The 14,504-nt window shown below is 35.5% G+C and overlaps 1 protein-coding gene across 7 annotated transcripts in view; it reads left to right on the top strand.

Annotated features, from left to right (window-relative positions):
• Positions 1–14,504, top strand: part of ptprz1 (protein tyrosine phosphatase, receptor type Z1) — a 137,474-nt gene that overhangs the window by 113,530 nt on the left and 9,440 nt on the right. For 4 of the 7 annotated variants that reach the window (XM_031897558.1, XM_031897561.1, XM_031897563.1 and 1 more), the window contains 6 exon segments: positions 859–944; positions 3,848–3,944; positions 5,371–5,453; positions 6,074–6,208; positions 11,039–11,173; positions 13,022–13,185. In XM_031897558.1, the coding sequence (XP_031753418.1) occupies positions 859–944; positions 3,848–3,944; positions 5,371–5,453; positions 6,074–6,208; positions 11,039–11,173; positions 13,022–13,185 (700 nt within the window). 7 annotated transcript variants of the gene reach the window in all.

The following is a 14,504-nucleotide window of genomic DNA, read 5'->3' on the forward strand; positions in this document are numbered from 1 at the left end:
GTCATAAACTTCATCAATAAAGTGATAATGTCAGCATTTTATAAATCATAAGAAATATGTGTTAGGTTACAGATGTGTTTATTTTGCAGAAGTCAAAAAAATAAAATATTAACATTACATTTAAAAAGAGATGGAAATGAATACTGAGTGTCTCTGCACTCTGCAAATTAATTAATAAAATATTCTTGCAGAACTGTAGTTGCCTAGCAATGATAATAATAATAATAATAATACCTAAGGCACAAGGAAATAATCAAACTATACACCCTGCTAGTTAATGAGGCAATAATCATGTCAACATAAACTCTCTGCAGCAGGAAAGTACTTCACTAGCTCTTCTTATGGGTAACAGTATGCGAGGCAATATGTAGCTTTTATCACTCTATAGCTCTATGGATATGGAACAAAATGTTTTAAATTACCCCTCCATTAACATTAAATTATAAGTGCCTGATGCAGCTTCATTCAGTCAATATTATTTTATTAGAAAGAACATAGCCTATGTGAAAACAGACAGAATATGCTTTGCCTTTTTACATATGTCAGACAAGGAGAGATGAAGTAGAGAGAATATTGTATGCCACATTTTTAACAGCACATTTTAATTCCACAATTCTTAATCTTGAATTTTAAAAATGGTGAAATAAAAACAAACAGGTCAGTTGTGGCAGAAAGAAGTATCATTTATAGCAGGAATTTACTAAATAGGAATGTGCAACACAGCAACTATATAAAAACTCTATAGGGTCCCCATAAAAAATTGTAGAAACATAATCTTCTGCCTGTTATGAATTTCCAAGGTTAACTAAATGTCAAGTATAGTTTTATTTACAAAATATATTTTCTTATGTGTCATAGATGATGTTGAAGCAATACCTTTAAAGCAATTCCCTAAGCATGTTGAAGAATTGCATTCAAGAAATGGATTTACTGATGAATTTGAGGTACAGTTTCTGGTGATAGTAACGAAAGAAAAAAGCAGTGTTATCTGTTTTCTGTTGGCTTTGTACTCATAAGATTTTCTAGCTGTGTTTTAGCATGCAATGATCTTAAAACTATATTATTTTAATCTCAAACATAATATTATTGGTTCTTAAACAGGACATATTTATATTAATGACAAGGAGATCCAGGACACTGATTTGTTATTAGTGTCATCGTCATATAAATATTTATGGCTGATATGTGAAAGAGGTTGCTTGGTGATCAATGGCATAGTCATGCACTGGTTACCTACCCTATATTTAATATACAAAATATATGTAATTCAGAAATGTTTAATTTAGTTTTTTGACCTTGGGTCTCTAAATGTTGCAGAATTATAACACCCAGAATGTAAAGCCTACATTTTGCTGCAATGTATATAAGTTGGGCACATCTCCCCCACCCAAATCCCCTCTGTTTGCCAGCACCATCACATTTTCCTAAAGCAAATAGCAGCTTTCACCTGGTGGCCATTTTCTCTCTCATACATCATCAGTGACATTTACATCTGCAAACAGTAAATGTGTGCTGTAAAGTTCATCAATGAAGAATGCAGCCTCACGCAGGCAGAACTTACTTTGATAGAACTTTCTGCTTTGATTAAGCACTGTAATGGTTAAGCTAAGTTCAGGAGGGGAGGTAAGGAGAAAAAAAATAGGAGCAGACAGCTAGAGCTGAGTTTCTATGGGAGCCAGCAATGCCATCTCTTCATTGGCTGCTAGACAGGAGGGTATGTTAAGTAACCAGAGATGAGAAAAACTGAGCATGCCCAGAAGCCAACAGCCAAAGTAAATTCCTGAAAAAGGGTCCAAGTGGGAGGAGAAGGCAATCTAAGTGATTAAAGGGATGCTGCATCATTACTATTAACCTCTGAACAACCAGAGTGGCAAGTATTTAAAGATTTCAAATAGGCTGTTCACTGATTAAATTTTTGTGTGGGGTTTACATGTCCTTTATCACTAGATTTTATGTTGGAGAATGCATGGGTCTCAAAGTTAATAAACAGTGATGTAATTCAGAATGAGTTTGTCCAATTTATAAAACATTTTGCAAACCATGTCCCTTTATGCCATTTATTAATACCCTTTTTTAGTTCTCAGAATTAGGGAGTTTCCAAAATTGTATTTTGGTCCCTTATTACAAGTTATAAATGACTTGTTATGCTGTAGCTCAGCAGCCATTTCAGTGTGCCGAGGATAGCAGTTATTATGTAACTTGGATGCCAGCTTGCCAAGGATAGACAAACTGTGGTTGTCGATGCAGGAGCTTGTTCCTTTAGTTCTCCTAGACTGGATAAGGAAATGCATTACCTTATGACCCCAGTAACCATTTAAACATTTCCAAAATCCACCCAGAAATAAGGCTCTCAAATGCCACCAAAATCCTTATTACCCCTTTCTCTTGCAGATGAAATGTGCTGTGGATAGTTAGGCATTATTCTGTGTTATATTGAAACAGAACATATGCATGGCTGTGAACAGCATTTCTCATACGCTAATGCATGTGGGGCTGGAATTGGCAATGAAGTTTATTAGGTGAAGCTGACATCAAGGGAGCTGTTCTTTTAAAGAGGTTGTTCACCTTTAAATTAACTTTTAGTATGATGTGTAGACAATGATGCTGAGACAATTTGCAGTTGTTTTTCATTTTTTATTATTTGTGATTTTTCAGTTATTTGCCAGTTTTTCAGCACCACTTCAGTTTAGAATTTCAGCAGCTATCTGGTTGCTAGGTTCTTGCCTACTTTAGCAACCAGGCAGTGGTTTGAATGAGAGACTGGAATATGAATAGGAGGGGTCTGAAAAAAGATAAGAGATCAAAAGTAACAATAATAATACATTTGTTAGCTCACAAAGCAAATGTTTTTTGGCTAAAGATGTAGAAGAGGAAGTCAAATAATTCAAAAACTATAAAAAAAATAAATAACAAAGTTATAGGACATTCTATAACATATTGAAAGTTAACTTTAAGATGAACCACCCCTTCAAGGGCTCCCTCCCATTGGTGCATTGTGTATTTTACAACTAGCTTGTATTTTACCAAAGTAAGCACAGGTATTGGCACAAAGTAGGTTTTATCTCAGAAGCATCTTACTGTATCGCCATGAAGTTGCAGGCTTGGGGAGTAGATAGGGTTTTTTACCTTAGGCATTATACTATATCAGACTGTCCCTCAAGAAGAGAATTGATAACAACACTTACCATGCCTTCATTCAAACTCATTTGTCCTTTCATAACCTTATATGACATAGTGTATACATTTTAGAAATATGTATATGTTTTGCTGTGTTTAAGTTGTGTTTTCTTTCATTATCATAATAAGTTAACATTTCAGAAGTCTTTCGAAACCACATCCTCATTGGTTTGCATTGTGAAATTTATTTTGCTCTTTTATTCACTTCCCCATTAGAAACTGAAAGAGTTTTATCAGGTAAGCATATATCACTGATATTTTCATTCTAGCTGCTATTGTAATATATAGACAGTTTAATCCATGTAAATCGTGAGCAAAGTATTTAATGGGAAATAAATTGTACTTTTAGGTAAGGTTTTTTTTATTTCTAAAAAGATGGTTCGGAATAAGGGTATAACTCATTTTGTGCTTAGAACATTCCTCTGCACGTTTGCATTTATATACATAATTCTGTGTTTTCTCTCTGTCCTTACAAAGATTAACGTGAAAATTCTTTATAGACAATAATATAACACTTTATGTACACTTTACAAAGAATGCTTCAACTGATGCAAGCTGTATGTCAGCAGAAAGAGCATTCTTTGAACATTAGAAGCTAAACATTACAATATATATATATATTTAAATATGTATGGAGATTCTTAAGTAACTTTATCTTCTTTATTTTTAGGAGATTCAGAATTGTACGGCTGATTTAGGGATTACATCTGACAATTCCAACCACCCAGACAACAAGAATAAGAACAGATATGTAAACATTGTTGCCTGTAAGTGTTGTAGTTTCTTAGAAGTGTGTCTTTATCTTAATTTTGCAGTTGAAATCAATACATGATTAAAGACAGGGGTGGGCTGAGCCGACCGGGTGCCCCAGGCGATAGTTCATTGCCCCCACCGATTAATGGCAAGTGGCGGGGGCAATGAAAACGGAGCACAGACTAGGAGTAGGCAAGAGAGGCTCCTGCCTGGCACCCCCCCCCCAGTCGTGGGCACCCTAGGCAGCTGCCTTTTCGGCCTACCCCTAGTTCCGGCCCTGATTAAAGATATTGGCCTTATTTTATTGAAACCATTACTACCCTACAGTAAACATCCATTAGATATTTGGGCTCATTTTACAGATGCAGTAAGCAAAGTGCAATTTTGAGTGCAAATCAGTATTTTTTCCCAGAATGCAGTCATCATTGCAGCCACAATCAGGTGTTGTGTCTAATGCAGTTGCGTTCTATCTCATGAAATTGTATCTTTTTTGGCAAAATTAATGCAACATGCATTTCATCACAAATGCAATTACGTCTGTCTAGCATAATTTCTGGTGTTCAGCATGTGAGTGACGTCTGAAGCTGGAGCTACTGCTTAGTCAGGAGGTAGCAGTGGCTGCAGGGTTTCCCTACATCAATTGAAAGGAGGAATAGCTGAGCAGTGCCAAGCACAACTATTCGGAAATGTGAATAGTGTAATTTGGATGTGAGTTCCTTTAATGAAAATGGTGTTATGTGCAACTCATTGCAGGGTAAAGAATTAGTTGCCAACTACATCTGCAAACTTAAATGAGCCCTATTGTGTGCAGCAGGAGAGAGTATTAAATATAGGTAGTGTTTAGAAACAGATCTGCCAGTGTGATTTGCTAAAATATCTGCCAAATGCATACCTATAGTGTTTTTTTTCTGTTCTATATTGTAAAGAACTCTAGTATGCAGCATCTGCTGATCTTTTCAAGAGATTAGTTTTGTCTCCCACAATGCTTCTCTTCCCCAAGGAGTTATTTATAAGCACTGGGGAAATTTGAACTTGGACAGTAACAAATAACAACCAATCAGAGGTTTGTTTTCTTGCTGCCCAACATTTTAAGCAACAAAAGCAGACTACTTTATTACACAAAATGTAAAGACTTGCTACCAAAACACCAAAGCCTTCTTTGTGCTCTCTGTACTGACCTTAAATGTTACTTCTCTACTGTCAGTATTGCCTCTTTAGTATAATGTCACTGCCATAGCCATCCTGACTTTCAAATCCCTGCAATTATTCCAAATTTATGATGGGTTTTGTTGCCTTTTATTTGCTGAAAGACTCATTTATTTATAGATAAAACCATACTAAGCTTTCATTAGTGCATTTGCAATTTAATATTCTAATATTAATCCAATATAATATTCTAATAGAAAGGTCAGAGTTTAATCGCAGCTCTTCTTCTTACAGATGATCACAGCAGAGTTAAACTTTCACAGCTTGGAGAGAAGGAAGGAAAGGCAACTGATTATATTAATGCTAATTTTGTCGATGTAAGTAGTAATTTGCAGGATTTTTTTTTAGCTTGGATAGTAAATACAGACTGCAGAATATGGATTATAGAATGCAAGTTCATCTAGCCATCATTATTAAGGAATTGCAGTATCGTACATTGCTATCTGAACACTTTTGAACCATGTAATGATTAATTGTGCCAAAAGTTTTTCAGCCTAGCACAGTCTTCATGTAAGCCATTAATAGTAAAATGTTTTTAACATTTTAAAAAAAAAGTTTACACCGTATTATTGCCGTATTATAGTGAAGATGACATAAACCTCTCAGCCTAAAAAATATGTTAATGATACCCCAATAAACAAAATAAAATGTTTTTCCAATATATGACTTATCATACTACTCCAGTTTTATTACAGATACTGTTTTTCTTAAAAACATAGCAGCAAATGGGACATTGTTGTGACACTGAGTCAGTGTTTGTGTTACCTCTAGTTTCTTTGCATTGCCTTCTCTAGCATTGGTGTACAGTAGTTTGTCTTTGTTAAATAGATAACACAGTTTGGTCCACATTTTTGCTGTCTTGTTTCTTTTAGATTATATGAGAATGACATTTATGTTGATAATATGTTCATGTCTTGTAATTTTTATCTGATAACAGGGCTACAACAAACAGAAAGCCTACATAGCAGCTCAAGGGCCATTAAAATCAACAGCAGAGGATTTCTGGAGAATGTTATGGGAACATAATGTTGAGGTCATTGTAATGATTACAAACCTTGTTGAAAAAGGCAGAGTAAGTTTTCATTTTTCCAGACCAAAAATATACAGTAGGAGTAACTTGGATATATTTGATTTAAATGGGTTGTTTATCTTTAACTTTTAGTATGATGTAGACATTTTAGAGGGTAATATTCTGAAACAATTTGCAATTTGTCTTGATTTTTTTTATTATATATGGATTATGAATTATTTCATTTTTTGTTCATCAGCTCTCCAGTTTGGAATTTAAAAGCTATCTAGTTGCTAGGATCTAAATAACCCTAGCAACAATGCAGAGGTATGAGTGAGACATTGGGATATGAATAGGAGAGGGCCCTAATAGAAAGAAAAGTAATAAAATATAAAAATAACCATAAAATTGTAGCCCCACAGAACAATAATTTTTTGGCTTCTGGGGTGACCCCCCCCCCCCCATTTGAAAGCTGCAAAAGAGTTGGGAAAAAAGGACAAATAATTCAGAAACCATAAGAAATAATAAATTAAAAAGTTGCAAGGAACTGGTCAGTCTATAACATACTAAAAGTTAATTTGAAGGTAAACTACCCATTTCATGTTTTGTCATAATGTCATAAGAGATTGGGCATATTTATTCACTTGGGATGCATTTCAATTAAAACCTGGAAGAGGGGAACAAACATGGCTGCTCTATGGGTCTGTAATTCATGCTACCAAAATTATGAAGTGAAAAAACTTTGCAGATTTAGTTTATAAGGAGTTTAAAGCTGATACAAATTAAAACACAACAACAGGTGTAAAAAAAAATGTTAATTCTGTACAATGTAGGTCTTTTTAAAAATATTTGGGTACATACATGTTAGGTCAAATCAGCCAATGAATGGACAAAACTTACCAACACAGTTAGAGCTGCAATGACTATGAAGATTTTCATTCATCCAGGTCATGGTATATCTAGTCTAAATAAATCTAAACCAACTGGACTAGTTAAGTAATCATTCAAGACCTTTCACTACTCATCCGAGCAGCGTCTTCAATTCAACTGGCTGGTATGGGAAGTCCTCAGCATATATACTCATCCACTAATCCAATCACAATGGCACTTTGTAACTCTTCAGAAAGGTGACATCTGAAACTAGATGTCAAACCAGAGGCAGAAGAAACTATGGTATCATATGATGTCACTTCACTGTTCACATGTATACCTACCACAGAGGCTATTGAAACTATAAGAAATCGACTGCAGCAAGATAACACCCTCAGCAGCAGAATGAAACTCAGTCCTAACCAAGTATGTTTATTGCTAGATTTGTGCCTTAACACCACATACTTAGGACCAATTTTACAGGCAATACATGGCTGTGCAATGGGTTCACCAGTTTCTCCCATTGTAGCAAACTTGTATATGAAGGAAGTGAAAAGGAAGGCCCTACTCACATTCAATGGAACAACACCAAGTCACTGGTTCAGGTATGTAGATGACACTTGGGTTAAAATCAGATCCAACGAAGTGGCGGACTTTTCAGAACACATTAACTCAGTGGACAATAACATCAAGTTCACGAGGGAGGATGTCCATGAGAACAAACTTGCTTTTTTGGACTGTTTGATATCCATCCAAGAGGGGGGTAACTTGAAAACAGAAGTATACAGGAAACCCACTCACACGGATCAATATCTGTTGTTCGATTACCACCATCCGCTGGAACACAAACTGGGTGTCATTAGAACTCTAAACCACAGGGCGTAAAGTGTGACAACTGATACAGAGTCCAAGGACAAGGAATGCAAACATCTCAGAGGAGCACTAAAAGCATGTGGCTACCCAGACTGGGCCTTTGTCAAAACAACAGCAACTAAGCCCAACAGGAACACCAAAAGGAATAACCGTCTTGAGACAGAGAGAAGGCGAAATATAGTCATCCCATATGTAGCAGGAGTGTCGGAGAAACTCAGGAGAATTTTCAACAAACACCACATCCCCGTGTTTTTCAAACCTAGCAACACACTGAGGCAAAAACTTGTACACCCAAAGGATCCAACACTAAAGGAAAAACAAAGCAATGTTGTATATGCAGTCCAGTGTAGCGAGGAGTGCACCGACCTTTACATTGGGGAGACAAAGCAACTGCTCTCTAAGCGAATGGCTCAGCATAGCAGGGCAAACTCTACAGGGCAAGACTCTTTTGGACAAAGAAGACCGCTGGTTTGAAAGAGGTGTAAAAGAGGCCATTTATGTTAAAGTGGACAAACTTAACAAGTCCAGTTGCTTTAGATTTATTTATACTAGATATTTAGAGCTGCAATATTTCATGTCAGGTGATCTCTGAGGAAGCACAAAACAGTAGCCCATCACAAAATGGTGGCTTAAGATAAAATATGTAAAAGAGCAGTATTTACTGTTATATATATATTTCCGTTTCATAGGATTCTTTAATAGCCCACTTAATATGATTTAAACTATCTGTTGGTGAAGTAGTATTTCTGGGGGTTATGGTTATAACAGAAAAGACTCGAAAATTCACAGGAAACCTTTATGTGCACTAGTACTTACTATCGTGTGTGTTGTATTGCATTCATGGCAAAAAATTTGACCCTGTTTTGGGAATGATTATCCTGGTGCATTTTTCACAATTTAAATGTAATTTTGCTTATGCTGTTTTGTTGTGACGCAACTAAGAAATACTGAATATTCTGCTGTGTAGGGTACATTTTCATTTTACAGAAGCAATATTTGGAAGGAAATTAGTATATTTTTTTTTAGGAAGGCAATATAGCTACACTACAAGTAGGAATTATCTGTAAGAGGCATATATGAGTTGTAAGGCATAGTATCTTTTTCTTATGGCTCTTTACAATGTATACAATGTACATGTCTTCTTGATAAATCAGATTTTAATATGAGACATATAATATGAATAATACAGAAATTGCCAGTATCACAAATAAGAATATGTTTTAGGTGCTTAAAAAACAAAATAAAGTTTTCATACTATACACATAGAACATTTATTGAAACATTTAAAACAATGACATTTATAACAAAGTTTCATTCCATACCAAATAGCACAATTCTTTGCCTATTTTTTATATGGATTAGCAAACTGATACACATTTAGCTGGGCTAAATGAAAACATGTTTTGCTAGTGATAATTGTACTGTCTATGTAAAAAAAATGTTTCTCTATGGCCATCTTTATTAAGATAGGCAAAGTCTGGGACTTCACATATAATTGGTACACTTTTTATTGGATTGAGACCTGTATGTTCTGGTTACTGTAGGGCATGCAGTAGTTCCTAGGTCACTGCATAGTTCTGTAGGTTGTTTACTAACCTAGTCCATAAAGTTGCTGTTTTGTGGCTGTGGACATGCTCCTCTAAACTTAAACCAGGAAATACATATTTTCCACATATTTACCTACCTAATGACACAGGCTCTATCAAAAACACATACCCAAAAATACCTCAAAAGCACAGGACGTGCTTACCAATTCAATTATGATATACAGTAGTTACATAGTTCAGTTGGGTTGATAAAAGATCAAAATCCATAAAGTTCAGCCCCTCCAAATGAACCCCAGTGCACATGTATATTCTACATACATACATTTTTATACAAATCTATCTATATACTCACATATATCAAATGTATACCAATATATATATATATATAAATAAATATTTATATATATACCAATACCTATACAAACTGTAACAATGAAAAATACATCATGTTTCGCCTCCAGTGCCAGTACTTCCAGCTCTCTGAGTAACTTGATAACTAGACTCTCTACTAACCACAATAGCATTCCTCATACCATGACTACTCAGCATTTACCATTCTACCATTGATCCATCAAATGTACAATTTCCCCAGATACCTTCAGTTGCTTGCCCTTGCATTCTTTCCATAAACTAAGATTCTTACCCCTGTATGTAATAAAAGACACTAAGGGCCACATTTACTAATCCATGAACGCTCCGAGCATTCGTTCAAATGCTCCAAGCGTATTTTCCGCGACTTTTTCGTCACTTGCGCAACTTTTTCGTACTTTGAGACAAAATTTGTAAAATCGTATTGTCGCGCAGTGTACGAAAGCTTGGGATTCATTCAAACTTCGTTATCGTGACTTTCCTTGGGCCAGGAGCTGCAGAGTGATTCCTATGGGAGGCTTCCAAAATCATGCACAGAAGGATCAAAGTCGCAAAGGTTTTCCCGCTGTTTACAATAGTTTGGTACAAAAATTTCAGATCGCCAATACGATATTATCATGACTAATACGATTTTTTCGTAAGCATTTTCGTGATATTTGCGATCTTCAGAAATTATCGTATCCAATCCGAATTTTTCCCATTCGGGATTTGAACTCGTGATTTCATGAATGTGCCCTTAAGTTTGCCTAGGAGCAGTTATCAATAGCAACCAATAAGATGCTTGCTTTTAAACAGGTGACCAATAAATGCTTCCTGCTGATTAGTTGCTGCTCCTGGGCAAACTTAGTGTCTTTTATTACATAATCCCCTAAAACATAATTCTGCAACCTACAGTATCTTTTTGGTCTATCTTCTGAACTCTGTTTGCCTCCACCTCCTTCAAACTTGCACCTGAAGGGGTACATAGGTTGATCTATGTCAGCCCACTGAACTTGGCTTGGGAATACCTAAAGCTTGAGAGAAAAATGAAATTGAATGAGAATACAGAAAGGATTAAGTTTAGTACAACACAAAACAGGAGAAAACATCCAAAAGACTAGAACAAGGTGACATAGCCATTCAAATGGCATATACCTGTATGCAAACTGTGACTAAATTTTTGTCTCCTGCATATAAGATATTAATGTTAATGATGTATTCCTTTCTAAATAAATGATGTTTTTTATTGAATTAGAGAAAATGTGACCAGTATTGGCCTAGCGATGGCAGTGAAGAATATGGTTCATTTCTGGTAACTCACAAGAATACAAAGGTCTTGGCTTATTACACTGTACGGACATTTATCCTGAGAAACAATAAGATTAAAAAGGTTAGTAGTAATCCTTAAAACTTTATCTAAAGATAAAAGCACATGCCTCCCATTGTAACAAAGGATTTTTTAAAGTAGGATAGTGAAGAGAGGCATTAAGCTGGCCATACACGTTAAGATTTTTCTCTATTTAACTACCAATTTCAGTGCATCCAACAACTCCGTCAAAGTATCATAAGGTTAGTGTGCACCAAACAATCCTACATCTAGCATCGGGCAGGTTTGAAAATTTTCTTTGTTAACAATAAACTGTTCTATTGCCCTATTGTTTGCAGGACCAAGCAGGTAGTTTTTTTTGGTTAAACAAGACAATGTCACTTAAAATGGTCTTTTCGTTGATGGACAAATCCTACTTTTAAACAATTGTTTCAGGAAAAGCTTGGTCCTATGATAACAAAAACATCTTTTGAAAATCCTTGCGAGTCTTTTTCGGCGATTTCTGGAAATCGCGCCGCCGCGTGTGCCATCCCGCCGGCGACTTACATGTTTGCCGGTGGGATGGCAGGGGAAGGCAATTCGGGGAGATTAGTCACCCGCGAACAGGGAGTTTTGTCGCGGGCGACTTATCTCCCCGTGTGCCAGAGCCCTAACGAGTATGGCAAGCTTTAGAGTTATAAACATGCTGATAAGAAGGGGGTGTTAAGTTTGTTAAGATGTACTTGTTGAAATGTGTTTGGTGAACTTTATCTCCATATGGAATTTGGCATTGGGGTAAAAGTCATTGCACAAGAGTTTAATTAGCTGGACTGCTCAATAGGGTTAATAAATAAATGAACTGGTGTGTAACTATGTACACTCCACTCCAAATGGTCTAATATACCTAAATACAATGCTCTACTTTGAATGGCCCTCTGCTGCATTAAAATCTTTAGAAAATATCTTAATGGGGAAATGATATAGGAAAAAGTGAGTGTCAAAAAGAAAGGAAAATAAAGAAGAACAAAAATGTTTCTTACTTTCTTTTTCCTTTAAGTGCTGTGGGAATGTGTTATAAAAATAAAAGGAAATAAAGAAAAACAATTGTCCTTCACTTCTAATTCTTTATTTATGTCTTTTCCCCACTGAGACCTTATGTGAGATGTCTAATGCAGGAGAGAGCACTTAATCAGAGGTACATGAATGGAATGCCTGCAAGTGGAGGTTTTCTGGAATCATCTGGCATCTACTTTTGTGTGTTTGCTCATCTGCTCTGTAAATGCAGATGGCTTTTTGTTTCCTCTCTACAAATCCTTGACATTCAGTCCCAGTCATAATATTCAATGCAAGCGTTATCTAGTACATATAAGTGAGCTGAGCTTGTAAACCGAAAAATTCACAAAACTGCAGAAAACTTTGCAAAACGGCAAAAAAAATCTGCTGAAGTTTTCACCAACTGTAAATCCATGCCTGGCAAAAAAAATACTTAATATGTTACTATAAAACCATTATTAAATAAGTGTGTATTATTTATACTTATGGAGTCGGACGGGTTAGAATAAATCGTGGAAGGAAGCTTTTGTGCAAGTTTGAGTGCAATATATACCCGAGTATAAGCCAAGGGTCACTTTTTAAGCACATTTTTTGGGCTGAAAAACTCGGCTTATACTCGAGTATATACGGTATTTTTCTTGCCTGTCACCAGTCTGATAAAAGCTACAGAAATACATTTTAGGTGAATTGACATTCTTTGTTTTTAATATTGTTGTGTGTATGGACTATACCAAAGATGTGTACTGGATTTTCTGAGTTACCAGTGATAGGAATGGCTTATTGAATGTATTTTCCCTTATTTGCATAGATTAAAATGTATAATATTATAGTAAATATTATTGCTCAGACAAACGTTAATGTTAATGTCTTTTATACCAGGGATCACAAAAGGGCAGACATAATGAGCTGACAGTGGTGCAGTATCACTATACACAGTGGCCTGATATGGGGGTTCCTGAATATACCCTTCCAGTACTCACATTTGTAAGAAAAGCTTCAGCTACAAAGTGTAATGGTAATGGTCCTGTTGTAGTGCACTGCAGGTAAGTTTTGCATTGAAAACTTCAAATATTTGTTTCTTGTATATTATATTTTACGTTATTACTATTAGAAATGTGATAACAATAATGATCACAATAGTAATATTAATATAGTGCTAACATATTCAGCGTCACTTTTTAGTTTTTTTTGGTTCAGGGCATTATGCAATAATTTTAATAGCTGTCTGTTTTGTATATGTCTTAATGTCAAATACTGTATGTCACATAACTGAACATACATCGGAAGTAGCCACTAAGTTTCAAGGCCATATAAAGGAATAGAGAAATGACCCATAGGTCTAATATCCTTTTTCTAGGCTACAGAATTATATGAATACCCATAGACTGACCTCTGCATGTTAACTGTATTGTGAACTCTGAAGTGAAACTAAGTGATAAGTTGATTATTTGTAGTTTATACTTAAAGGGGTTGTTCACCTTTAAAATAACTTTTGGTATGATGCAGAGAATGATCAAATTGCAATTAGTCTTAATGTTTTATTTCTTTATGTTTTTTTAATTATTTAGCTTCTTGTTCACCTGCTCTAGTTTGTAATTTCAGCTGCTACCTGGTTGCAAGGGACCAATTTAACCTAGCAACCAGGCACTGAATTGAATGAGAGACTAAAAAATAAAAAGGAGATGGTCTGATTATAAAGAAAAGTAATAAAAATTTAAATAATAATAAAATTACAGCCTCACAGTTCAGATTCAAAAACTATAAAGGATAAAAAATGAAGACCAAGGAAAAGTTGCTAAGAATGGGCCATTCTATAACAGTGATCCTCTACCAGTTGCTCACAAACCCCGTTGATGTTGCTCCCATTGAGAGCTCTTACAAATTGAACGCATTTACATCATTTTATGTGGGGTAAACTACAAAAAAGTATGTTCACCCCAGAAAACCATATATTTTTGGAAAGTACACATTGCTCTGACACCAAAATGGGTACCCATGTCTTTCTACTCCAAAGTACCAAGCTGCAAAGCTTTTCCAAACTGGTGATTTTTATGACATTTCTGAAAATCACCTCAAAGCTTCCACTTTGCAGCATCTTATCTCCCACATAGCATTAGGTACCAAGATAAAACACCCTAATTATGAATGCCAGGAGTTCACTGAACAGTTTGATACCCAATATGTATAGGTTTATCACACACATTAGGAAAGCCTTTTTCTGCAAGAACGTAGTACTTGGTAGGTTAATATCAGTAATGAAAACTGAATAATTTTAGAAATGAACCCTTTTTAAAGGAACAGTTTAATGTCAAAATAAAACTGGGTAAAACCTTATAGTTACCTGAAAATGTATTCTATAAAG

The sequence above is a fragment of the Xenopus tropicalis genome, chromosome 3 (genome assembly GCF_000004195.4).
Source record: "Xenopus tropicalis strain Nigerian chromosome 3, UCB_Xtro_10.0, whole genome shotgun sequence".
NCBI classification, from domain to species: domain Eukaryota; kingdom Metazoa; phylum Chordata; class Amphibia; order Anura; family Pipidae; genus Xenopus; species Xenopus tropicalis.